General features: G+C 39.0%; 2 protein-coding genes across 3 annotated transcripts in view; one reads left to right on the top strand and one right to left on the bottom strand.

Annotated features, from left to right (window-relative positions):
* LOC311288794 (EF-hand calcium-binding domain-containing protein 4B-like) overlaps nt 1-25,510 on the bottom strand; it is a 91,672-nt gene that overhangs the window by 10,835 nt on the left and 55,327 nt on the right. For both annotated transcript variants that reach the window (XM_084406391.1, XM_084406390.1), the window contains exons 3-8: nt 6,474-6,615; nt 6,241-6,387; nt 5,706-5,796; nt 5,260-5,355; nt 4,969-5,156; nt 4,809-4,880 (exon numbers count right to left, since the gene is read on the bottom strand). In XM_084406391.1, coding sequence (XP_084262517.1) covers nt 4,809-4,880; nt 4,969-5,156; nt 5,260-5,355; nt 5,706-5,796; nt 6,241-6,387; nt 6,474-6,615 — 736 coding nt within the window. The remainder of the gene's footprint in view (nt 1-4,808; nt 4,881-4,968; nt 5,157-5,259; nt 5,356-5,705; nt 5,797-6,240; nt 6,388-6,473; nt 6,616-25,510) is intronic.
* LOC311289044 (scavenger receptor cysteine-rich type 1 protein M130-like) lies at nt 11,083-18,271 on the top strand (the record flags this gene model as incomplete). Its single annotated transcript, XM_084406796.1, has 15 exons — nt 11,083-11,396; nt 11,506-11,820; nt 12,252-12,563; nt 12,671-12,985; nt 13,084-13,167; nt 13,261-13,578; nt 14,395-14,691; nt 14,805-14,882; nt 15,056-15,370; nt 15,450-15,659; nt 15,758-15,841; nt 17,578-17,637; nt 17,806-17,862; nt 17,987-18,052; nt 18,198-18,271. Exons 1-15 carry the CDS (start codon nt 11,339-11,341, stop codon nt 18,269-18,271), a joined length of 2,643 nt encoding a protein of 880 aa, XP_084262922.1. The 5' UTR covers nt 11,083-11,338.

Genomic DNA, 25,510 nt, shown 5'->3' with positions numbered 1-25,510 from the left:
CAGTAGCCTAAATACTGTACTTGATGATACAGGAAAGCACATGAGACTAGAATATGAACAACATGATAAATTGCATATTCTGGCTGCATCTGCTTATAAAATAAAAGTTGATAGAATGTTTGTGTTCTGATGAAGAAATGAACTTATCTACATTTTGGATGACCTGGGGTCACCATAGTAGCCTTTTTCATAGGATACTTTTGATCATTGGTTATGAAAATTGCATTGATCCAGATGAACAGAAAGTTAGGCTACACCCCTAGGTGTCTCAGCTCAACACATCACTGTTAGCCTTTCCTGCTCAGCTTCCAGATCATAGTCAGTTGAGGTTTTGCATTGTCCCAGTGGAACATATTCTGACATGTGTAAATGTAATACTGAGTTGTTAAAAAAAAATTTTTTTTTTCTTTTTTTGTGATTTCAGGTCAAGTGGAAAGCAGAATGATCATGGCAAACAAGGTATGGGAAGAAGTAATTTAAAATATTGTAATGGCCGAGTCTTCTGATTCCATTATGATTGCACTAAAAGTGGCAGAACATTTAATTTGTTTTATACTGTATTTTCCCATGTGAATATTCATTTGATCCTTGTGAGGCCACTGGAGCTGCACAAGGTTTGGTTTTACTACAGTAAGACCACGATTGTGTTAGATTCCACCCATCTATTTATTTATTATTTTTTGTTGTTGTTGTAGTGTAACTAGGCTCTGTCATTTAGAAACATGACTTTTCCTATCACTTAATGACACATATCTCTACCTTTCATTCCAGCCAGAGGATCTGACGGTTGCTGCTCGCATCTCAGCCTACCTGATGGAAAATTCTTCCTTCACCTTCAACTCAACCTTGCCAAGACAGAACTGCTTATGGTTTCAGCCAAACCATGCGATCCTGCTGATTTGCCTTATACAACATCAGAAAGATCTGGCCCTTCCTATCGGAGCCACACAACTCCTTGTCTAAGCTCTTGTTCTATCCAGACTGGACTATTGTAATGCTCTCCTGGCAGCTCTTCCAGCATCAGTCAAACCTCTGCAACTGATCCAGATGCTGCAGCAAGACCTAAACTCACTGCTTCAGATCTATGTGTCTCCAGAAGCTTGTGTTCTGCAAGTGAACGGCGCCCTGTGGTGCCATCATCCCAAAGAGACACAAAATCACTTTCACTGACCTTTACCTGGACTGTTCCCTGCTGGTGGGATGACCTGCCCAACTCAACACATTTTCAAGAAACTGCTAAAGATCCATCTTTTCATAAACACTTGACCCAATAATACTAAATCTTTGTTTTAATAATAAATAAATGAACTTGTGTACTGTGCTACACTAACTGGGACTTGTCGCTGCACTTGTTGCTTCTATTGTTCTCTTAATTTTAAGTCACTTTGGATAAAATGTAATTGTAAATATTTGAAATAAGTTATATTAGAGTATAAAGGCATACAGCAATTGTCTTTTAATGTGGATATTTTTACATCATATAAATCATTATATCATTCACGTATCTTGATGTTCAGTGTTTGTTTAATGAGTAATACTGTAAATGTGCAGGTGTTCCGTACTTGTACGTTTAGTTAATTTAACAGAAATTGACTGTACATTTGCTATTATTAAGTACTTAATTAGAGATTGGTCAAAGTTGTGAAACTGGATCTGCAAAAAATTAAACCTGTAAATATACAAACTTTGTATTTGAATTTATGTACTTATTACATTTTTATACATAACTTCATAGTTATTTTACACAGAAAAACTATATATTAAAAGATAATTACTGTAGATAGACAGAGCATTATTATAAAATAAATTTATAAAACCCTAAATTTACAGTTTAACCTTAAAGTTAAATGTTCTTTTTATGTAATTTGACATAATTTATCTGTTTTTCCACGGTTTAATAAGCCATTATTAACAGTAATGTACTGTAATTTAATTAATTTTGACCGTAAAGTCAATTCTGTATTTTTACGGTTTTTGCCTGTAATTTTGTGAAATGGTTATTTGCTGTAATTTAAAGCCCATGTTGCAGGTTAGAGTACCCAGTAAGCCAATGTATAGAAAAATAATGTAGGAACTAGATTTAAATATAAACATATACTTATAAAACGCTATTTAGGCTTCTGGAGTCGTTTTTGTGAGAAATTTTTACTTCCGCATTTGAAAATCGCTTAAACCGCCGAACCTGAAGTGACGTAACATGAGGTAGAGCGGTCAAAGAAAATCGACTAGCGAATAGGAAAGCAATGGATCGCAATGACAGCTCGGAAAGCTGGGGGAATTGTAGCCTAAATGTTTACTCGTATGATATATATATAATTCATATATAATTGATATATATGATGATATCATATAATTATGAGCCTGATATGAAGCCAAGTGAGCAGGACAGGCCAGGGTTAGACAGAACAACGGTTGAGTTGTGGTGTGAGGAGAACAGGGCGAGAGAACAGTGTTAGCTTATAGATGTATTCACGTTAGCCGATGATATGTATAACACTATGCTCAGATCACAATACTGTACAGATTATTATCATCATGTATCAGGCAATAGCAAAGCTAGTACTTAGACCCTTACCTGCATGTGTTGTGTGTGTCAGCCATTAGGAGACAGTTTCCAGAGGAAGAGGGACTTTATAAAGGCTTTGAATTGACCCATTTGGTGACGATGAATAAAAAAATGATCACAATCACAACTGTCTTACTGTATAAAAACTTTATATGTAGAAACAGCCAACACAAACATTAAAGTCGGTTTGTACAGATTGAAAATAAATTATAGAACATAATATATTATATTTATATTAATAATAATAATAATAGTGTCGGCTGCAGACTAATAACAAACACGTAAATGCATTACATTACAAGTTTATGTAGGATATGTTAATGAATTAAATTAAGACAAGGCACATTTTGTAAAACAGATGTACAATAAAGTGATCTCTGACGGATCCGTGAGCGTCATGTTTCCCGCTGGCGGCCGAACCACATGCTGACGGCGGACCGTCACCGGGCGACCCGATGAAGAAGCTGGGACAGTGTGCACATATCGCCGGGATTAAGTTATTATCATTCGGTCTATAGTGAACGCTACACACTACCGCGTTTTTCAAAGCAGAAGCATGAAGTGAAGTCCCGTCTCTTACCCTGCACAAAACGCACACTGGCACGGAAGATTGCACCGTCCTTTTTCTTATTCGGAAACCTGTGGACTCGATGTCTTGACAGGCCATAATTCACAATCATTTACCACGACGATGATTAATTGAAATACAATAAGCACAGAAAACACACTGAATCATGACCGCTCCTACTGAATACCAACCTATCTCTGCACTGAGCGCGAACGCAGAGGCAAACGACTACCTCATGTGACGTCATATGACGCGTTGGTGAAAAAAAGCGCTTTTTCAACACGGTCAAGGAAACGGTCACGTTTTCTATTAAATTTGTGCCCTTATGTCTTGCAAAACAATTTTTAATCCTGCATTTACTTTTCATATGGTATTTTCATACAAGGTTATATTAATAAAAAAAAAAAAAAAAAAACTGCAACATGGGCTTTAACGGAACCCGTCTGGAAACTTTGCTGCCAGAGATTTACCGTTTTTTTACGGGATTTTTTTTTACAGTGTACCCATGAGGGTACAGCCCCAGTGACAAGCCATTGTACCCCTAAAGGTACAATTATGTACTTTATTTTCTGAGAGTGTATTAAATCATGAACGTAGGAATTCGCATGAGAATATGTGAAGATGTCTCACTTTTTGACAGATGGTTTCCTCTCAGTGTATTTTGTTGAAGCTGCGCTCAGTCTGTGCTTGCGTGAGGATTTCTTCATTGAATTGCTGCGTTTCTGTTGTAAATTACAAGGAGATATTCTGTTTTGTCGATAGCTCTTATTAGACAAAAGTTGTGACACACCCACTCATTTTCGATTATTAATATTTTCCACATTTTAGAAAAACAGTAAAGTCATCAAAACTATGAAAAAACACACACAAAAAAGAAATATGGGAATTATTATATGACCAAAAAATGCCCAAGCTGTCTTATTTGAGCTTTTTCAAAAGTAAAACATTAAAATAAAATATAAACAATTAAATAAAATATTATACACACACACAAATAATACAATTTATTTCTAATGTCTAAGCTTTAGGGAAAAGAATTATGAGAAGCATAAATAATAAATCATAAAGGAAAGTTGTTGTCAGCAACTAAAAATATAAATATTTTAAAAACATTTACATTAATTGAAATAAAATAAATGTTAACTGACACAAACTTACACACAAAAATTATAATAAAATAAAATGTTTAATTTCATAGAAAAATCATATGTAGGCATAATTATACGTCTGCTAAATTAATTTAGAATGTCTAAGCTTTAGAACAAAATGTTTTTAAGACCATGAGAAGCATAAATAAGTGTTATCATTAACTAAACTAAACATATTTTGAAAAACATTTACGTTAATTGAAATAAAATAAAAGTTAAATTTAAAATGATTTTTGACTTGGCTGCTATGGCAACATTCCTGTTCATTTAGTTTAGTTTAAGTTATTAAAGTATTAAACTAAAACTAAACTAAAATTAATATATATATGTATTTTTCTAATAAAAATGACAAAAACGCACAACCAAATTACAAAAAAGTAACTAAAATTAAAATGTAATTTACCAGAAAGCTAATGTCTCGCTCATCTCGTAGATGTTTATTCATTTCTCTAAAAGAACAACATTTAATTTTAGATTTTTGTTGTTTGTCTTTGTCTATGCATATGTGAGGATGTGCCAAGCTCACCTGAGTAGATCTAACTGTTTCATCAAGCTGTGTTTTTCTCTCTGCAAGCCTTCTGTGATTCTGTACATCTCCCTGTGAGGGTAAAAAGCATGTGTGTGTATGAGAGACACAAAGATACTGGTGGGATTTGTGTGTGTACGTAATAAACGCACAGACTGACATCTCTCTCTCCTGCTGTAGTCGAGAGGCCTGCTCCTGCAGAACGCCCAGCTGCTCCTGAGCCAACTCCAGCTCTTGACAGGTGTGCTCAAGTTCACGACACAGCTCCTCATTGCTCATTTTCAGTTTAACATTCTCCAGTCGACTCTCCTGTTGTTCGCTGTGAAGGTCACGGCATTGTCGCTCTAACTGAAAAAAAAATGATATCAAAAAGCTGTGAGATGAAAAAGGTGTGAGTGCCACAAAAGTATTAGATTTTGTATGATTCTGCCTGTTCATTTGTGGCACTCACCCTCCTTTGTTTTTGGAAAAGCTGCTCCAAATCCTGTTCTTTACTACGGAGCCGCTGCTGGAGGTCCTGACTGCGCAACTGCAGATTTTCAGAGTCCTGGAAGAGAGAATTTCAATATTATTACAATTCGAAATAACTGAAATTTATGAAGCTGAATTGTCTTCAGTGTCACATGATCCTTTAGAAATCATTCTAATATGCTGATTTGCTGCTCAAGAAACATTTCTTATTATTATCAATGTTGAAAACAGTTGTGTTGCTTAATATCTTTGTGGAAACTGTGGTAAAAAAAATTCATAATTCTAGAAAATTCAAATATCTTTACTAACACATTTGATTAATTTAATGCATCCTTGCTGAATTAAAGTATTCATTTCTCTTTTTAAAAAAATCTTCTCAACTGTATAGTGTAAAAGCACATGCAACCATTCAAAAGAATGTTTTACCTTCAGAATTGCTTGATCTTTTTCATTAATGATCTGTTGCTCCATTTCCTCATATAATCTGCGAATTTCGTTGTCATGTGAGGCTGCTTTCCTGTGCAATGACAATGGCTTTCAATGTTAAAACATGCATTTAGCCTAATACAATCAAAAGATAAACCACAAACAAGTCTTTCATATTATATAATTTTTCCAAATTCTCACAGTATTTACATTCCAAAACACTGGCTCAGACCTGACCTGATTAGTTAGGTAATAATTAAAGGATCATCATTCTGACCTAGATTTGATCAAAATACATTTTATTCCCACCAGAAGTACTGTAAAAACCTGGGTAACTCCTCAGCTTGGTGGTCACTGGACTGGGATAAAACAGCATTCTATTGGGAATTACATTAAGCCTCTAAACGGGGACAAGTAACATGGGGGGAAATTAAGAAAACAAAGCAGATTATTGGCTCTTAAACATGGACGACTTTAGATGGCACTGCTCTAAATTCATTCTCATTTCATGTTGCATAAAGAATCATCATGTCACCTTCTGAGGGTGCTCTCCATCTCCTTCCTCTCTTGTTGTGCCTCTTTGATTTGATATGTGACACGGGCCAGGAACTCTTCAAAGTTGGACAAGAGGTGAGGTTCATCCTTCCTGAGCCGAGTCCACAGGCTGCGAACCTCACTCGGGCTGAAGTGAAGAGAGAACTGTTACTGCTTGTAGCAAGATAAAGCTAATGTTTTATTGCAATGCAGAGGCAAAACATCAGTACTGACTCCTCAAACACATTGCTAGCACCCAAGCTCTCCATCAACACGCTAAAATGTCTCTCTTCATCATCTTCATCCCCTGAGCTCTGAGAAGGTGTATTCATTAGTTCCTCAGTCTTGGAAACTCTTCGTCCATAAAGAAAGTTACCTGAGAAACAGTTACAGATCCACCTTGTAAAAGTGTGTAATTTGCTGTGCTAGAAATATGTACCAAATAACAAATGATTTTTGAATAGATCCTCTTGACTGGAAAGGAGATGATCATAAACTCACTGAATCCAGAGGAAAACTCTCCCATGGTCAGGTATCCATTTTTGTCAAGGTCTAGTGAATCAAAAACGTTCTCGAGTTCCTCAGCAGTGAGCGGCAATTCTTTGTGTAGCCTCTAAGATAGAGAGAATGATGGTATATGATTACATACTCAAGAAACAGATAGAAAAATGACATCATAAACACTATTTTCAGCCATCTAGATATTCTGATAGTCTAACACCCAAACCCTCTGTACTAAAACATTGTAAATAACAAATTCTTTTAAACAGGAGGGAAAATAATGCAACTGTTATGGTTATGTTCTGTTTGTGGACTCTTCTGTTGTGTTTCCTTCCTGTGTTTAGCTCCTGTTTGCTTGTCCTTTGTTACTATGGTTACTCATTGGTTAATTGATTATGTTCACCTGTGTCTTGTTTGGTTCCTAATTTAGCCTGTGTATTTAAGCTCTCAGATTGGTTCAGTTCAATTATCCTGTGTTGTCTTTAGGAGCAGAAACTGTTACATTTATCTATTCCTATGATTCCAGTGTTTTGGATTATCTTTGTTTTCATTTTTGTAAATAAAAGACTGCTGACATTTAGGTCCTCTGCTCCTCTTTCCTTGCCTGAACTGTAACAGAAACATAAGCACCCTTAATATTTTAATTTAAAAAAATTGTGGCCATAGAAAGCTAAAAAATACAAAAACATAATTTGCATACAGAGCTGTATGGCAGATGTAAAAAAAAAATATTTAAATAATAATAATGAAAGAATGAAAATATCAAGTGGTGAAGGACCTGTAAAGTTAAGGACCCCTACTTTACCCTCATATCAGTGCGTGTGATGAAGCCCTTTCCCTCGCTGTCACAGATCTGAAAGAAGTCCTCTATTTTGTCCAACATAGCAATGTGTCCCCATCCTGTGTTCTTCTTCACACTTTTCCTTGGCTGCGGTTTCGGCTGCTTCTCATCCTGGTCTGAGCCACTGCTGGTGACCCGTGTGTCTCTAACGTGTCCGATCTCTGACATGATTCCAGCGCTGCTTACCTTGACCGTCTTTCAACAGCTCAGGATCATGTACAATCCAAAGCTAGATCCAATACAGGGAATTATGCTGATTAATTCAGGAGACATCATTTATTGTCTTGTACTGAATGCCCAGCTGAAAGAAACAGAGAGAGAGAGTGCAACACATCAGCAATCCTTTTCGTCTTTAGGAATGTTAAGACCTTGAGAAGTGAAATGCAGATTAGTCTTAGTCATCATCGCTGGCACTGCTGACGTTATTGGTGAGCAGACCTGTCACTTTGCGTTGATGTCCCACCACCACAATGTCAAGGGGGAACAGGAAGAGTGGTGAAATTTCCTGTTTGATCTCAACTCAAGTTGAACTTGCTAAGGTTTGAATGAGGGGTATCAAGTATTTTTTATTTAAGCAAGAACCAATTAAAATGAACTTTTACACCATTGACAGACAGATAAAGGTTGACACGTCCTGCTATTATTTACCTCCTCTGTGTTTACAGCTCTTACAAGTGTTACTCTTCCAGGTCTATAAAAAAAAAAAAGTTGGTATTAACTTAATTAAATCCAGTAAATGAGTGAAGTGTGGAGAGCGGATGTAGTGATAAATATTTCCATTTCCAATTCTCCTAGAATGAACCATCACCTTGCACATGCTAAACTAATATGAAAAGGCCATAATCAAGATTACAGGGCAAATTTAAAAGATTGTCAGTGAAAAACCTTATATTAAAATCCCGTTAAAGAGAGTGAATAGACCTACATTCGGTCACTCTGGGTCTAGGCTATAGGCTATTGAGCCATTCCACCGAATAATAACTTCCACATTTCTGTCCCCACGACATTATATGTATAAAAATGTATGAAAATTAACTCTAAAATATATTTTATTATTAAGCAAAGTGTCCCGCACATTAAGCTAACTGCAAATTTAAAATGTATTTTAATGTATTATTAAAATGTTAATAATTAAAACCATTCATAAAACTACCTAGAACACTAAAAAAATAGCATTAGTTGTCCACACTCTCTATCTCTAAACTTTACCATGAAATAATGATTAAAATCCTTCAGAAATCTTTTTTTTTTGCATTGTTGTGTGACTCTACAATCATATACAATCTACGCTTTAAAACGTTTTTTTTATGAGAAAAAAATATTTTATCTAATATTTTAGATAAAATGCACATTTTAGTCATGTTTTCAGTCCTGTTACCCCCCTGTTTTATTTTAATTTCTGTATATTTGATGAAATTGTAAATATGATTGAGAAGGTCAATCTCAACGTACTGTCCTGTTACCTAAATTATTTCTTAGATGTTATTTATTTATTTTAAAAATATTAACTTTTGGTAAGTCACTAGAATTTGTTCAGTGTCCTCATGCTATTAGCATGTATGTTGTGTTGCCATATGTCATGTATTTGATAACTTTTTTGCTTAAAAACTTAATCCTGTTAATTTCAGTCCTGTTACTCATGTGAAAAATAACAGGAGTGAGCAGAGTCCTCTGTTTTGTTGATTTAATATTGTAAATATTAGTTGATATATAATACTATTCACCTGAATTATGAGTTTTAAGGTTGCAATTTTTTTTTAATTGTAGACATTAGTATTAGTTTTACATTGTGAATATCATGCTTCCAGAGAGCCAGTCCGCCATGAAGTGACTTAAACATTTTGTCTTTGTCTTTCTTGTATTTTGTAGAAGATTAAGAGAACCCAAACTATTCAGGTGTCAGAAACACACACCCATGGCATCCTGCGAGGGAAAGAGCGAAACACACCGCAACCCTCTTTCTCTCCTTTCTGTCTTAACTTCCCGCTCTCTCTCTCTCTCTCCCTCTCTCTTCTCCTCTCTCTCCTTCTTTCTCTTTCCACCTCCTTCACTGTGAAGTACTAGCACATAGTACATCACTTCAACATAGAAATCTCATGCACACACAGTCATGTACACTCTCTCATACACACACATGCACACACAGTCATGTACACTCTCTCACATACACACACAGTCATGTACACTCTCTCATACACACACATGTACACACAGTCATGTACACTCTCTCATACACACACATGCACACACAGTCATGTACACTCTCTCACACACATGGACACTCATTCCTGTTACCAAGTGTTCATTTCTGTTACTAATTTTTTCTTTTTTTTCTAAAAAAATAAAGGTAAACCACTGTTTTTGTCAGTTTTGTTTGGTCCATCATTTATACAATTGTTTAATAAATTAAATTATTAAAAAAATGATAACTTGAGGCTTTGGTCTTCTTTAAAATGAAAAAAATGGCTTTGTGTTTTTTTTTTTTATTAAAATACACCTTGCCTTAATATAGTGTTTTTTGTTGTTGTTGTCACAAATATCAATTATTTAAACATATAACAAACAATTTCTTTAAAATAAACACTTAACTGTGGGGAAAACAGGAATTAACTGACATGCTTTTTAAACGGCACATGAGTTTCAGCGACAGGACTGAGAAAACATGCGTCCATCTTCTGCTTAGAAACCTTGTAAAAAATAAAGTTGCCTGATATTTATGAAAAATAAAGTTGCCTGAGTTAAATATGTGTAGTATTAGATTCAGTGTTGAAAAAAGATAAAAAAATAAAGTTTAATTTTGAAGTTACAACAAGCAAATGTCACCCATTCGGTGGAATGGCCCAGCAGCAGATAAAGTGTAAAATCAATGTGCAGTGAAATGAGCTCTACTACATGAAACAAGTTACTTATAAATGTTGATATAAGTGAAGAAAAAACATTGATTCACTCTCCCTCATGTGCAACACTATAGTCTTTACAATAAGAGGTGTTTTGCTGCCATCTACTGGACAAATACAGCATTAAACGCACATTCATTGCTGTTATTTTTATTTTTTTAAATGGGTTTACCTATTTATGTAAATAATATTTAATTTATTTAATAAAAACACATCTGAATATCTTAGCAAAAATATAGTTGTAGTATGGTGTAATACAATTGTATTTTTAGAATAAAAGAACAAAGAATATACTAAATATTCCACATTTAGTAATATTATGCATAATTTATCCAGAAACAATGAGATTAAAATTTTACATTTATTCAAATAATTCATGAAAAAAAAATATTTTCTACTAAGTTACAAGTGTTTGAAGTGATCAGACTTACAAAAATCAGTCACCAGTCTTGTATCTCCTGTGTGCAGAGACAGGCTTTGATGCTGAATATAACCTGTAGTATTTTTGTATCAATCTCCTTTAAGTTTAATGTGACTATCACCATCCTGACTTATGAAAGATATGATTCTATCCTCTGTGAAGTGTCTCTTCACACTGGAGGAGGAGTCCCGCTCATCAGCGCTCACACTTTATTGATATATATGGAGAAAATAAAAATGCTGCTGTGTGATTTGTCAGTGATTGTGTTTGATGATTTCCTCTGTTGTGTCTAATAAGGTAACAGTGAGTGTCATTGGCAGCTGTGAGAGTCTCTCTCTCTTTAGGGGACTGACAGGAGCCAGTTTCTTCAGTGTGTTTGAGGGAGCAGAGGAGAAACTTGTGCTGCATTCTGAGCTGACGAGTGTGTGTCGAGCAGAAGATGAAGAGCTGTCTGATGCTGATGTTTCTGTGCTATATGGTAAAACTCAGCACCTCTGGTAGGTACATAAAGAGGTACTTTATTCTTTCATATGAGCTGAAATCATTTACATGTAATGTTACACTTACATTGGTATATTTACTTTTCTCCCTGTCGCTCATGTGTAGACAGTGTGAGTGTGAGGTTGGTGAATGGCAATAATCCCTGTGCTGGAAGAGTGGAGGTTCTTCATGATGGTCAGTGGGGAACAGTGTGTCACTATTACTGGGATATTGCTGATGCTGCAGTGGTGTGTAGAGAGCTGGACTGTGGGACGGCTGTAAAAGCAACATATGACGCTCACTTTGGACAAGGATCAGGACCAATTCCAATGGCATATGTACACTGTAGTGGATCAGAGACTGCACTGAAAGACTGCAGATCAGATAGCCAATATGCACAGTACTGTAATCATGGTCATGATGCTGGTGTCGTCTGTTCCGGTAAGCTTCCCCTCAACTTATCACATCACTCTTTCATAATCCTCACTCAAGCGTAATGTTTCTGTATGCTGGTGAGGACAAACTTCATCAGTGTCGATTTATGAAACATGCAATCTGTTTAATTAATTTGTTCATGATATTATATTTATCCCCATTCCTTATTTTCTTATAATAAAATATAATGCAGAGAATCCCCACTAAATAGGCCTATGAAATGTCTTTTTTATTATTCACAGTCTGATTTGACAATCTTATTTACATTCTTTATTTAATGAAGATTATAAAATGAAAAATAAAATTACAGATAAAATAAGTGCAGATTAAGTGAATTAATGAAATACAAAATGTCAAAATTGAATTAAGATTTTTCTAGTGTTCCAGGTGAAAAATTTGTTTAATTAATGATCTGTCTTTATAATTCAAAAACTCAGAGCGAGGACTTCGACTTGTGGACGGGTTTCACCTGTGCTCTGGGAGAGTGGAGGTGATTTATGGAAACACCTGGTACACAGTGTGTGACGCTGCCTTTGACCCGAAGGATGCAGAGGTTGTGTGTAGAGAGCTGGACTGTGGCGCTCCTGTACAGGTGCTGGGAGAAGATGCTTTTGGAAAAGGAAAGGGTCGAGTTTGGTCAGAGGAGATTCAGTGCAGAGGAAATGAGTCTCAGATTCACCTCTGTTCACGATCATCTTCACAGATACACAGCTGTTCTCATGATAATGATGTGGGAGTGATTTGTTCTGGTTAAGTATAAACATTTGGCATTTATTTAGATAAATTATCTGGTATTATAGATGATCTCAATCTATTCTAGTTTCATGTTTAAATAAGCTGTCAGTTCTCTGCACAGGTTACACTGATCTCAGACTGGTAAACGGCTCAGACTCCTGTTCTGGAAGAGTGGAGCTTCGGTTCCTCAATGAATGGGGCTCAGTGTGTGATGCATGCTGGGATATGAGAGCTGCCAGTGTCCTCTGTAGACAGCTGAATTGTGGGATTGCTGTGTCTGTTGTGGGATCAGACTGGTTTGGAGAGGGAAGTGGTGAAATCTGGGCTGATGTGTTTGATTGTGTCGGGAATGAAACAAAACTCTCAGAATGTTCCGTCTCTTCATGGAGTCGAGCTGAATGTTCTCATGGACGAGATGTTGGAGTCGTCTGCTCTGGTGAGCAAATTCACACCGTGATAAAGTCATTGGTTTCAGATTAAAAGGTTGTATACACTTTAGATAAATACTGAATGACTAATAAATACTCTTGTCAGAGAGTGAAGCTCATCTGAGGAACTGCAGCTCTCCACAAACTCTCAACTGCAGCTCCACACAACAGCTGTCAATCAAACACTTTGGTGAGAAAATCATCATCTGGGCAGATTCTTCAGTTGTTAATGATGAATAATGTTCATGTACAAGCACTGTTTTTCTCTCTCTAAATATATCAGGTCGCGGGTCCATCAGGCTGGTGGGTTCTGGGGGAGACTGTGCAGGGAGGCTGGAGGTTTTTCACAGCGGCTCATGGGGGACAGTGTGTGATGACTCCTGGGATATTAAAGATGCCCATGTGGTGTGCAGACAGCTGCAGTGTGGAGTGGCCCTCAGTAACCAGCAGGTACCAGCCTGGTTTGGTCCTGGTTCTGGACCCATATGGCTGGATGAGGTGGAGTGTGAGGGGAATGAGACGTCCCTGTGGAACTGCTCTTCTCCAGGCTGGGGGAAACATGACTGTCAACACAAGGAGGATGTAGGAGTCGTGTGCTCAGGTGAACAGCAAACAATAATTTATTACATTTCTCTATGTGACTGATAATATCTTCTTGCATTATGAACATTAACAGCAGTGTTGAGAATAAGCTCTTATCAGATAATATTTAGAAAATATTAGAACCAATTCCATTAACAGATCTTTCACTTTTGATGTGGATGGAATACTGATCTAAAATACGCCGACAGAGTTTTCTGAAGTTCTTATACTTATCTGTAAATGCAACACAGCATTACTGAATCTACAGCACAAAATGCATAGCGCGACTAATGTAGTCCAGTTGCTGAATGAATGACTTTAATGAGTCGGTTCTCAGCACACAGCATAACTAGTGTAGTGAATCCTCAAATGGGTCAGTTTTGTTCAGTGAATCAAAAACATACAGTTTAGAGCAAACTTTGAGACTGAAATATAGTTACTGACTGGATGCTTATACAACAAAATGTAGCTAAATTGTGCATTAGGTCAGTATCATTTTATAAATATAAATACACTTGATACTTTTTTCACATTTTATGTGAATCAATCACATGATTGTTTAAAATGGTTGAGTATTACAAAAGACTGGAAAGTTACTACAAAGTCTGTGTGAACACCGTTGCATGAATTGTTTTAAATCTTTTAAATATATTTATTATTAAAATGATTTTATCCTTTGGAAATGGATTTGCATTTCATTTTTCCAAATATTTATACCTTAAAACCACTAAAAGAACCATCAATTGACTTCTTCGTCAAATTCTTTAATGGTTTGCATCCCAAATGAACAGACTCACATGAGAGTTGACATTGATTCTCTTCCTTGCTTTTCTAGAGTTTAAAGAGATCAGGTTAACTGAGGGCTGTGAAGGGAATGTGGAGGTTTTCTACAATGGATCCTGGGGAAATGTGTGTTACAACAAGATGGACAGAGACACAGCGAGTCTGATCTGTCAAGAGCTGAACTGTGGAAGATCTGGCAGTGAACCCGATTATTCAGAGGGACTGAAGTCTCATAATTGGCTTGATAAACTTAAATGTCGACGTCATGATTCCACTCTATGGCAGTGTCCATCTTCACCCTGGGGACAGAATGACTGTGATAATGAAGTGGCCAAGATCACCTGCTCAGGTAAGAAGATACTTAACTGATTTAAGATAGTTTGACATGATCATGTTTGGTTAACTATTATTTATGTCTAATAATATTCTGTTCAGTGATGTTTTGAAACTTTAAAATTTCAGTGGAGGAAAATCGTGAGTCTCCTCAGAGTCGTCTGACATGTTCAAACTCTTCATCTCCTCACCAGAGACAGTGTTCAAGTAAGATTATCATAAGCTTATATTTCCTTTTTTTCTCATATATTTTTTTGTACAGTAAATCATTTTTTATTCCACATTCAAAATTAATAAGTAGTTAAGTCCTCAATTTCAGTGTGTTTTGCTGTAAATGTTGTCCTGAAGCTGGTCAGTGATGATTTCTGTGTATGATTTAGATCATGTTCCTCTCAGACTGAGTGGAGGTTTGGGCCGGTGCTCTGGGAGGCTGGAGGTGTATCATAACGCTGTGTGGGGTTCAGTCTGTGCTGATCTGTGGGACATCAGCGATGCTCAGGTGGTCTGCAGGCAGCTGGGTTGTGGAGCAGCACTGAGGGCTGATGGGAATTCAGTCTTTGGTGCTGGTGAAGGTGTTGTGTGGCTGAACAGAGTCGAGTGCAGAGGGAATGAGATTCACCTGTGGGACTGTCCTCTCTCCCTGAAGAACCACACTGACTGCTCCCACAAAGAGCACGCTGGACTCACCTGTGCAAGTCAGAGCAAAACACTGACCGATAATAGTGATTTTCACATCATTTTAGTGCTACTAACTGTGTATTTGCATGATTTTAGATTTGACAGATTTGTCAGTGTCCACTACTCCTGCCACAACAACATCAGCTTCTCCTCCAGTTTCTCAGACAGTGCGCTCAACATCAGTCACTCCTCCACAAACTCCTCCAGTGTCTCTCTCTGTGCTTGTGCTTGTACTGGGAGTTTTGCTCTTACTGCTCTTAGTGCCACTGCTTATACTGATTCAGCAGAACAGAGTGATGAGGAGAGGTAGGAGAGATCCAGAGACTGTCATATTGTGTGTTATTCAGTGTGTGATCAGTCATGTGTTGTGAACTGACAGCAGGTTTGTCTGTCTACACTCACAGCTCTCTCTAAGAGGAGACACAGGACGACGACTGAGGCCGTTTATGAGGAGATTCATCACAGACACAATCACTTCACTCAGAGAGGTGAGACATGAGCCGTGAATCTTATTTAATATGATTAATAAGAGAGTCTGTCAGACACTGGATGTTCATCTATTATTAGTCCTGTTAAACCTCCGGCTTTAAACCAGAGAATTCCTCACAGAAAACCACAGAGCTGCAGGTGCATGTTTATGTGTGTGTGTGTGTGTGTGTGTGTGTGTGTGTGTGTGTGTGAGTGAGTGTGTGTTTCTTCCTGTATGTATTTTTAGAGGGTAATAAGGAGCGGTTCATATGTTTGTACGTGTGTGTGTGTGTGTGTGTGTGTGTGTGTGTGTGTGTGTGTGTGTATTTGTCTCTTCCTGTTTGTATTTCTGGAAGGCAGTGAGGAATGGGTTCATTTGAGGATACATGTGTGTTTGCTAATAGGCCTAACAAAAAACAAACAGAAAAAAACATGGGATTTCTGCCTCTAATGTTTTTTTGATCCAATGGAAATTCAGATTCAACTGCAACGTGACATTTATGCAACAATAACAAACTAGGCTATGTAAGAATTTCTTACCTTACATCTTTCTTGTCTTCAAATCGCGTTCTTCTTCTTCTGAGGTAGCCTAAATCCAATGTAAGCTCAGGCACGTCTTTCAAACTCGACGAAAAGTGAAGTGAAGTGTTTTGTTGTTGAGGTAAACGAGCGCGTTCGCGTTCCATGTGGAGATTTGCATGTGAATATCTTTTGCGCGAGTAGGCGTGGCCAAATTAACTGTAATGAGCAAGCGTTTGAGAAGCTGGACATCTTGTTGGTTTTATACAAATTACTTAAACAGAGAATATTTGTTTTCGTTTTGAATCCGATTATTTAAAAGTACACACTTAAATGTTTATAAAGGTATATGGCTCATAAATGTGTGACAAGTATTTCGCTGAGTTTTGTTTCAGTTTATAGACGTGCTCAATAAAAAAAAGTTCACCGCGACGGAGAGGCAGAACGCACACCCTGTTTATTTTCTTTATTTTACAAAAGCACAATGTTTTGATTTGATTGTAAGTGGACACATACAAAAGGAGAAATATCACAGATTCTTTTTTTATATTTCTTTTTTCTGTATGACCATAAATGATGGAGTAGGCTAATTTAAGTTTATAGTGCTACAATGTGGAGAAAAAAACCTCAGAGGGTTTAAACCAAAGAATTCCTCACAGAAATCCACAGAGCTGCAGGTGCATGTGTGTGTGTGTGTGTGTGTGTTTCTTCCTGTATGTATTTTTAGAGGGTATGCTGCGTTCCAGGCAGGTTTTTGAGCTCGTAAATCACGACTTCAAACCACGACTCACGACCTTGTAGCGTTCCAGGCAACCTGTAACCCGTGTTTTTCCAACCTTATACCCGTGAAAGTGCACTGGAACGGCAGTCAAACCCGTGACTTCCCACCCGTGAACTCGTACTAGATCGATGTACTCCCAGTTACGGGGTGGAAAAACACGGGTTACAGGTTGCCTGGAACGCGGCATCAGGACCGGTTCATATGTTTGTATGTGTGTGTATTTGTCTCTTCCTGTGTGTATTTCTGGAAGGCAGTGAGGAATGGGTTCATGTGAGGATACATGTGTGTTTGCTAATAGGCCTAACAAAAAACAAACAGGAAAAAAAAACAGGGGATTTCTGCCTCTAATGTTTTTTTATTCATTTATTCATTTATTTTTATGATCCAATGGAAATTCAGATTCAGTCTGTTTGTGATGATGAACATGTTCCTGAATGTTTTTCTCTCCTTTAACAGGAAGTCTCATCTCTGAAGAACTGCATTCTGGATATGAAGATGCTGATGAGCTTCTCTCAGGTTAGACAGCAGAAGCGCATATTCATTCCACTCAAAATACTTTTTCATTGAAATCAACCTAAATAAATAAACGTAATTAACAAATTCTAATAAATATTTGACTAATGACTCTATACCCTTTAAACACTGCTGTTTATTAATATATTAAAATTCTGTTCTCCATTTTAGCAAAAGATTTCAAGACTGTATATTATGATGATGTCACCAACAACAGTGTCCTGAAAGGTCAGTGACCTTTTTAATTGATCACATGATTTATTACCAGATGATTAATAACTTAATGATCTCATGACCTGCAAAAAGGACATATTTTGGCTTTTGTATCCAAACATATTCTGTGTTGATGCAGAAGAGATGAAGGAAATCACACCGGGATACTATGATGATGTCATCACTGATGGACTGAAACCAGATCGTGAGACAGGTGTCGTTCTGTTATTCTATAATAGCATATTGAAATACTTCAGTATATTAAAGTTATTTCAGTATATTAACGGATAAAAAAAAAGAAAAAAGTTTTGAATGTCATTAATGTTTGTGATGAATGTGTGATTTTGTAGAAGACACTCCTGAGAACTATGATGACGTCATCACCAGTGGACAGAATTCTTTCATCAAAAAAGGTGTTTTTTAATTGATTTTTTTTTTTTTAAATATTCCTTTAAAATAAACCTCATAACTGATAATATTTTTAAATGACTGTCTTAATGTTTTTTGGCTTCTATTTAACTTTTTGGGGTTATATTTGCATGTGTAGTTAACATGCTAGGGAATTACGATGATGTCATCATTAATGGACAGAGCTCGCAAATAGGTGGGTTGAACAGAACTATATTTTATTATCACCCTTACATGTTTGCATGAGTATTAGACATGAGCTTTGTGTAATCAAGTCACTTAAAGGGAAAAGGGATTCAGGGACTCAAATAAGATAAAGATGTGTCCCAATTCAGAGGCTGCATCCTTTGAAGGCCCGAAGGTCAAAACGAGTGTTGTTAAATGGGACAGTTTACGGGGGATTGTTCTTGTCGCCTAGCAACTGTGACAGCGATGATGAGCGGCAGTAACGTTTGTACTGGACTTAGTTTTATTAAGTTATATTAAACTGTCCGAAACCAAAACAGGGTTCACAAACTGTCTAAATATGTTCACCATGGTCCATTTCTATATATAATAAAGAGTATAAACTATATATAATCACATCTTAGTAAGATATGTCAACACTTGAACAGCTTTAAAGTTTTTATTTTTACATTTGTGTCATATGTTTGAGTAAGCTGAAACCCAATAATTGCATTTTTAAAGTGTAATTCGGCAATTTTCTAAAAAAAATCCTGTCGTCACCGGAGCGCAATGAATTCTGGGTAGGCAAGGCCACGGAGGATCCGTCTGTTGTATCCTTCATTTCACGGGAAACAAAGGCACATCTGGAGGCCGCATTTGAAGGAGGCTTTGAATTGGGACAGTCTTCGTCGCGCTACGGTGACGCAATCGGCCTTCATATGATGCAGCCTCTGAATTGGGACGCAGTTTAAGTGTTTTATATTCTGATGTTTTTTATGTCATTCTTGATCAGAGGGAGTTCAGGAGGACTATGATGATGTGATGAGTGTGAGTGAAGATGTGAGAAACCTGTTAGGTAAGTTATTAAGTTATTGTTAGTATGTTTTCCAGATTCATAGACTCAATTTATCTGATTACAACATAAATTAAGGTTTTGTTTTAATAACAGATTATGATGATGTGGAGGAGGAGGAGGAGTCAAAAAAAGAAGGAGGGCCATTCGGCTCAATGACCGCGCCGGATCAAGAAATTTGAAAACGTAAAAGTTTGAGTGAAATTGCTATTGATATATCAAATCTCAGGTTTTATGTATTTTTGTTTGTTTTTTGCATTTAAATGTATATGCTTCTGTGTGATTTTGTATTGTTTATTATGGCCTTGTTAATAGCAGTAAAACAAACAACAATGCCTTTTCTGCTAAACTACCAAATAAACAAAAATGTGATGTAACAGCCTCACCATGGTGGCAGCATGTACTGTACTTTTTATGAGTGGGTAATGCTGACATTTTTACATTTATTTAGGATTAAGTAACTTTTACAATAACCCTGTTAAATAATTGATCTGTATCAAATATTATTATTTTATGTGGTCAGTTGTGTTTTAACCAATAAATAAATATGAATATCGCTTGTCTGCTTGGCATTTTACTTTTAAATCCATTCTCAGGCTGTAGATGAATGTGAAATGTGAAGGCCAAGTATGGTAACCCAAACTCAGAATTTTTCCTCTCCAATTTAGTCCACACACATTAGCAGTAATGAACACACACACACTGCAAACCGTGGACACACACACTCGGAGCAGTGGGCAGCCATTTTTCTGTGATGCCTGGGGAGTGATTGGTGTTTAGGTGTTTTGCTCAAGGGCACATCACTCGTTTCCTGCCGGTAGGCGATTGAGAATCAAACCCGCAAACCTTTGGGTTACCAGTCTGACTCTCTAACCATTAGGCAACGACTGCCAAACAAAGTAAAAGTGACATGTGAAGGCAAAGTATGGGAACCAATATATTTGGAGTCGGAATTTGTCCATCTGCATTTAATCCATCCAAGTTAGTGCACACAGACACACACACACATTTGTTTGTTTTGTTATATTGGGCTATTTGTAAGTCAACAATCTGTAACACGTGAATAAACCATATGAATCACTTAATAACTTTATCACTATATTAGGCTGTGAGTTAATAATGCTCAGCAACAGAACAGAACCCCATCAGCTCATATCCATCGTTAAAAACTACAGACCGGAAAAAGCCCAGTAACTTTTTCCAATTTCATTACAGTATACGTTTATAATTTTGTTGTTTTGTTTTCAGAATTGTGGTTTATTTTGCACTTCATGATGTTTTATTAACAAAGTTCGGGAGGAGCAGGTTCAAATAATTAACCAAATTATGCACAGCTGGAGATTAATCAGTAATCAACTCAATGACAGAGTATAAATTCACAGCAGACCTATCTCTGTTCATTGAAAGTTTGTCAGCATTTGGCTGCGCCCTATCTTCCCAAGATGTCCGAATCAAGCTCTCCCATCCGATGAAGGAATTTTCCGTCCTTTTGGAATATTTGCCAGAATCCTCGGGTGTTATATTGCGGGCGTCAAGCCAAATAAACGGGTCTTTGCCACCACGGGCAAAATACCAGCGATCTTCTTCCGCATTTATTTTTATTTCTTTTTTCTAAACCAGATCATTCAAGTAACGTTTTTTCCTGCCATGGAGAATGGTCATAGGGCCTGCAAGCACCACCCTAGCGTTTCGGGCAATGCCGCCCTCTTCACGCGAAAGAACGGGCTTCTCCAGCAGCTCTAGACCGAAGCCGCAGGCCCTCAAAGAGCAATGCCGCAGATTCAGTACAGGTCGGCCAGCCTACGCTCTCAACCCCATTGGCTGAACTCCGCGAGCGCTCCGCTCCATGGTTAAATTTTGCATCGCATTCAGTTGTTCAGTTATAACGAGAGGAACACGTTTTAAATGGTGTCGGTCCAAATTATTTTCTGTCATTAACGCGCTGCTTTCTTGTGGCTAAAACTCACAAGTAGGCCTACAGTAGCTCGCGGCCTCGTGCATTACGTGCTGAACGCATGCGCTCAGAATCTTTAACCTAACTTGTATCGTTAACCATGTCCTGCAATTATCTGCATAAATCGCGTAGAAACTTAGTTATAGCATGAATGTTTTTATACATGGTTACAAGCAATGTGCTTTACACCAATAGTTCAGTGATCCTTAAATGAAACAAAATTAAACAAACACAAAGTGCCTAAACTAAATTCATGCAAAGCGTCGTCTTTTACGTAAGCTGTCTCCTTAGAAACCAGCAACAGATAAACAAACAATCGTTATCAAAATCAGAGTGTACTTTGACGTTGTTAATCATCGGTTCTCTGTAACTCTGGCTATTTGCTCCATTGCCGCAGCAGTGATGTTTTCTTCTGCTACCACAGGTTTTATCTTTCTCCGGCTTTTTCTCCATTGCCGCAACAGTGTCTCCTCTGCTCCCGCAGGAGCTCTGTTCCCTTAGCTAATCTCGTTTACTGCCACTGCAGTGTCTCCCCTGCTCCCACAGGATTTCCGTTTCTCTCGCTAATTTTCTCCCCTGCCACAGCAGTGATGTCTCCTCTGCTCCCACAGGTTTTCTGTTACTCCGGCTAATTCTCCACTGCCACAGCAGTGATGTCTCCTCTGCTCCCGCAGGTTTTCTGTTACTCCGGCTAATTCTCCACTGCCACAGCAGTGATGTCTCCTCTGCTCCCGCAGGTTTTCTGTTACTCCGGCTAATTCTCCACTGCCACAGCAGTGATGTCTCCTCTGCTCCCGCAGGTTTTCTGTTACTCCGGCTAATTCTCCACTGCCACAGCAGTGATGTCTCCTCTGCTCCCGCAGGTTTTCTGTTACTCCGGCTAATTCTCCACTGCCACAGCAGTGATGTCTCCTCTGCTCCCGCAGGTTTTCTGTTACTCCGGCTAATTCTCCACTGCCACAGCAGTGATGTCTCCTCTGCTCCTGCAGGAGCCCTGTTTCTTTAGCTAATCTTGTTTAATGCCACAGCAGTGATGTTTCCTCTGCTCCCACAGGTTTTCTTTTACTCCGGCTAATTCTCCACTGCCACCGCAGTGATGTCTCCTCTGCTCCCGCAGGTTTTCTGTTACTCCGGCTAATTCTCCACTGCCACAGCAGTGATGTCTCCTCTGCTCCCACAGGTTTTCTGTTACTCCGGCTAATTCTCCACTGCCACCGCAGTGATGTCTCCTCTGCTCCCGCAGGTTTTCTGTTACTCCGGCTAATTCTCCACTGCCACAGCAGTGATGTCTCCTCTGCTCCTGCAGGAGCCCTGTTTCTTTAGCTAATCTTGTTTAATGCCACTGCAGTGATGTCTCCTCTGCTCCCACAGGTTTTCTTTTACTCCGGCTATTTTCTCGACTGCCACTGCAGTGATGTCTCCTCTGCTCCCACAGGTTTTCTTTTACTCCGGCTATTTTCTCGACTGCCACTGCAGTGATGTCTCCTCTGCTCCCACAGGTTTTCTTTTACTCCGGCTATTTTCTCGACTGCCACAGCAGTTATGTCTCCTCTGCTCCCACAGGTTTTCTGTTACTTCGGCTATTTTCTCCACTGCCACCGCACTGATGTCTCCTCTGCTCCCGCAGGAGCCCGGTTTCTTCAGCTAATCTTGTTTAATGCCACTGCAGTGATGTCTCCTCTGCTCCCGCAGGAACTCTATTTCCCTAACTAATTTTCTATGCTGCTGTAACAAGGCTGTCTCCTGCTCTCGCAAGAGCTCTGTTTCTCTGGCTAATTCTCTACTGCCACAGCAGTATGGTTTTCCTTCGCTCTCATGGGTTTTCTGTTACTGGCTATCTTCTCCCCTGCCGCAGCAGCAATGTCTCCTCTGCTCCTGCAGGAACTGTTTCCCCGGCTAATTCTCTACTGCCACAGCAATGAGGTTCCTTTGCTCCCTCAGGATTTCTGTTACTCTAGCTACTTTCTCCCCTGCCGCAGTAGTGATTTCTCCTATGCTCCCGCAAGCTCTGTTTCTCTGGCTAATTCTCTACTGCCACACCAGTGAGGTTTCCTTTGCTCCCACAGGATTCGTTACTCCAGTTCATTTTCTCTACTGCTAGCAGGGATGTGTCTCCAGTAGGAGAACTGTTTCTCCGGCTAATCTCGTCTTCTGCTACAGCCTTTCTCCGTCCAGTGAGCTTCGGTCTCCCAGAGGATGTACCGTAACATGCATCTAAGTTTTCTCTTCTGTCCAGCGAGCATTGGTCTCCCAGTGGACGCGGCATGCATCTATGTTTTCTCTTCTCTGCAAGCATCAGTCTAACAACGGAGGCAGTCCTTCCGTCCAACATCATAGACTGCCCAAATAATTCCAAACGTATACCATGCTATACACATAATTCCGCAAGGCCGCCCTTTCATCACGCACCTCCTCGCCCTAAGTTTATGGATAACTTACTCTAATCAGTGGAATGGCTTAACCTTTTTCTACGATTACATCTCTCTCTCTCCCCCTCGATTTAAGCCGTTGACAGCTCCTTCCAATCATCGTCACGGCTTTCCCAGGGGGGAAAGTGGTCAACTAACAGAATCCTGGTCCATCGCGACAAATTAAACTATGCACTGCATCAACAAAGGTTGTTCTTACTCACCCGCGTTAATTGCCACTCCTCAGATGCCTCATCTGGAACTCCGCTTGATCAGTTTGTAATAACTGCCAAACACGTTCCAGGAGCACAAAATCAAATCGCTGACTCTCCCATTACTCTTTGCAGAAATTCAGGACGTTGGTGCCAGAAGCATAAAAAGCTTAAAAGAGCTATCTAACCAGCATTCAGTTTTCAATAAATTAGTCTACGGTAAGCCCGCCCCCGCCATAAATAAATCTCAAACATCCCTGCTCATTAAAGGATTCAAGAACTTATCCCACTCGTCCGGATACCAGTCAATCTATTGCAACTGACATACTCACCAAATGTGTTCCGACACTCTGTCTCGCATACCATTCCACCAACTCCGTCTGCACACTGGAAGCACGTCTGTCCTAGCTGTCTTCGGTTTTCTTCACCGCTCCAAATTGACTATCACATCTAACGTCGACTCAAATACCCATCCTTCAATCTCAGATTTACAGATCGTAGATATTGAAACCATATTTTCTTCATCAAACAAGTAGTAAACTGATCGAGCAAAAAGGTCACTTCGTTATATTTTCAATCCGCCAACCCCCTTCCAACTGTACCACTCTCGTTGATTTACTCCAGTATAAACGTTCAATGTTCAAATCCATACTCGGCCCACATCAGAAGCGTTCAAAACCTACATCAGATACAGCCACTTCCACATCAAAACGCTCACCAAGCCATAATTAAATCATTTCCATCACCTGCTGCGCTCCATCCATTGTCACTCTCAGTACCAGTACCAAGTTCCAACCCACTTCCAGTATCACTTGGTTCGTTGCGTTCAAGCTCGATACAATAAACATCTACAATTCAGTGTTTTTTTTTTTTTACAACAATGGCAGGCTCCCCCGTTCGCACACGTAACGGCTCCTCGTTCAAGGGCCGGGCTCTGTCCCCCCTCTGGAGCGCTGATCGAGCCCTTCCGTTCGAATTGCAGTGAGAGTCTGCCCATCTTAGTCGTTGTGGGACGGCCGCGCTCATGTCGCTGTGTGGGCTCCCCATTCGTCGGGCCGCGAGGGTTCTGTTCCCGTGTCCCAGCGCCCTTCGAAGCGCTGGTCGAGCCCCCCGACAGAGTCCAGCGGGCGCCCTCCCTTCCGCTGGCGAGGCCTACCCATCCGATGCCGTGAGCATCCAAGTTCCCGTCGGATGCTGCGAGGGCCCTCCCAGTTGAATGGCTAAACTCTTTCTCAAATCACGCTCGAAAAATCTTGCGTCATCGAGTTGACAGTTCAACTGCCGAATGGGCTTATCCGTCCGATGCCGTGAGCATCCAAGTTCCCGTCGGATGTCGCGAGAGCCCTCCCGGTCGAACAGTCAAGCTCGTTTTTAGTAAATACCTTCTCATGCCCTGCACTTTTTGGGGGGATTAATTCCACATCATTTTACGATTGCTGTCCTGCGCTCACCTGGCTTTTATGGGGGGAGTACTCTGGGTTCGGGCCTAACTCCGAGCTCGGAGCCCTCCCCCCGGACAGCACGCCAAATACGCATAAACTTATTGTACTAATTATATGTAGATGTGAACTCGTGAAATGATGTTTTATTAACAAAGTTCGGGAGGAGCAGGTTCAAATAATTAACCAAATTATGCACAGCTGGAGATTAATCAGTAATCAAC

This window comes from Rutilus rutilus, assembly GCF_951802725.1.
Source record: "Rutilus rutilus genome assembly, chromosome: 4".
NCBI classification, from domain to species: Eukaryota; Metazoa; Chordata; class Actinopteri; order Cypriniformes; family Leuciscidae; genus Rutilus; species Rutilus rutilus.
Note: the sequence above shows the minus strand (reverse complement) of the source record. Positions and strands in the feature narration are given on the sequence as shown.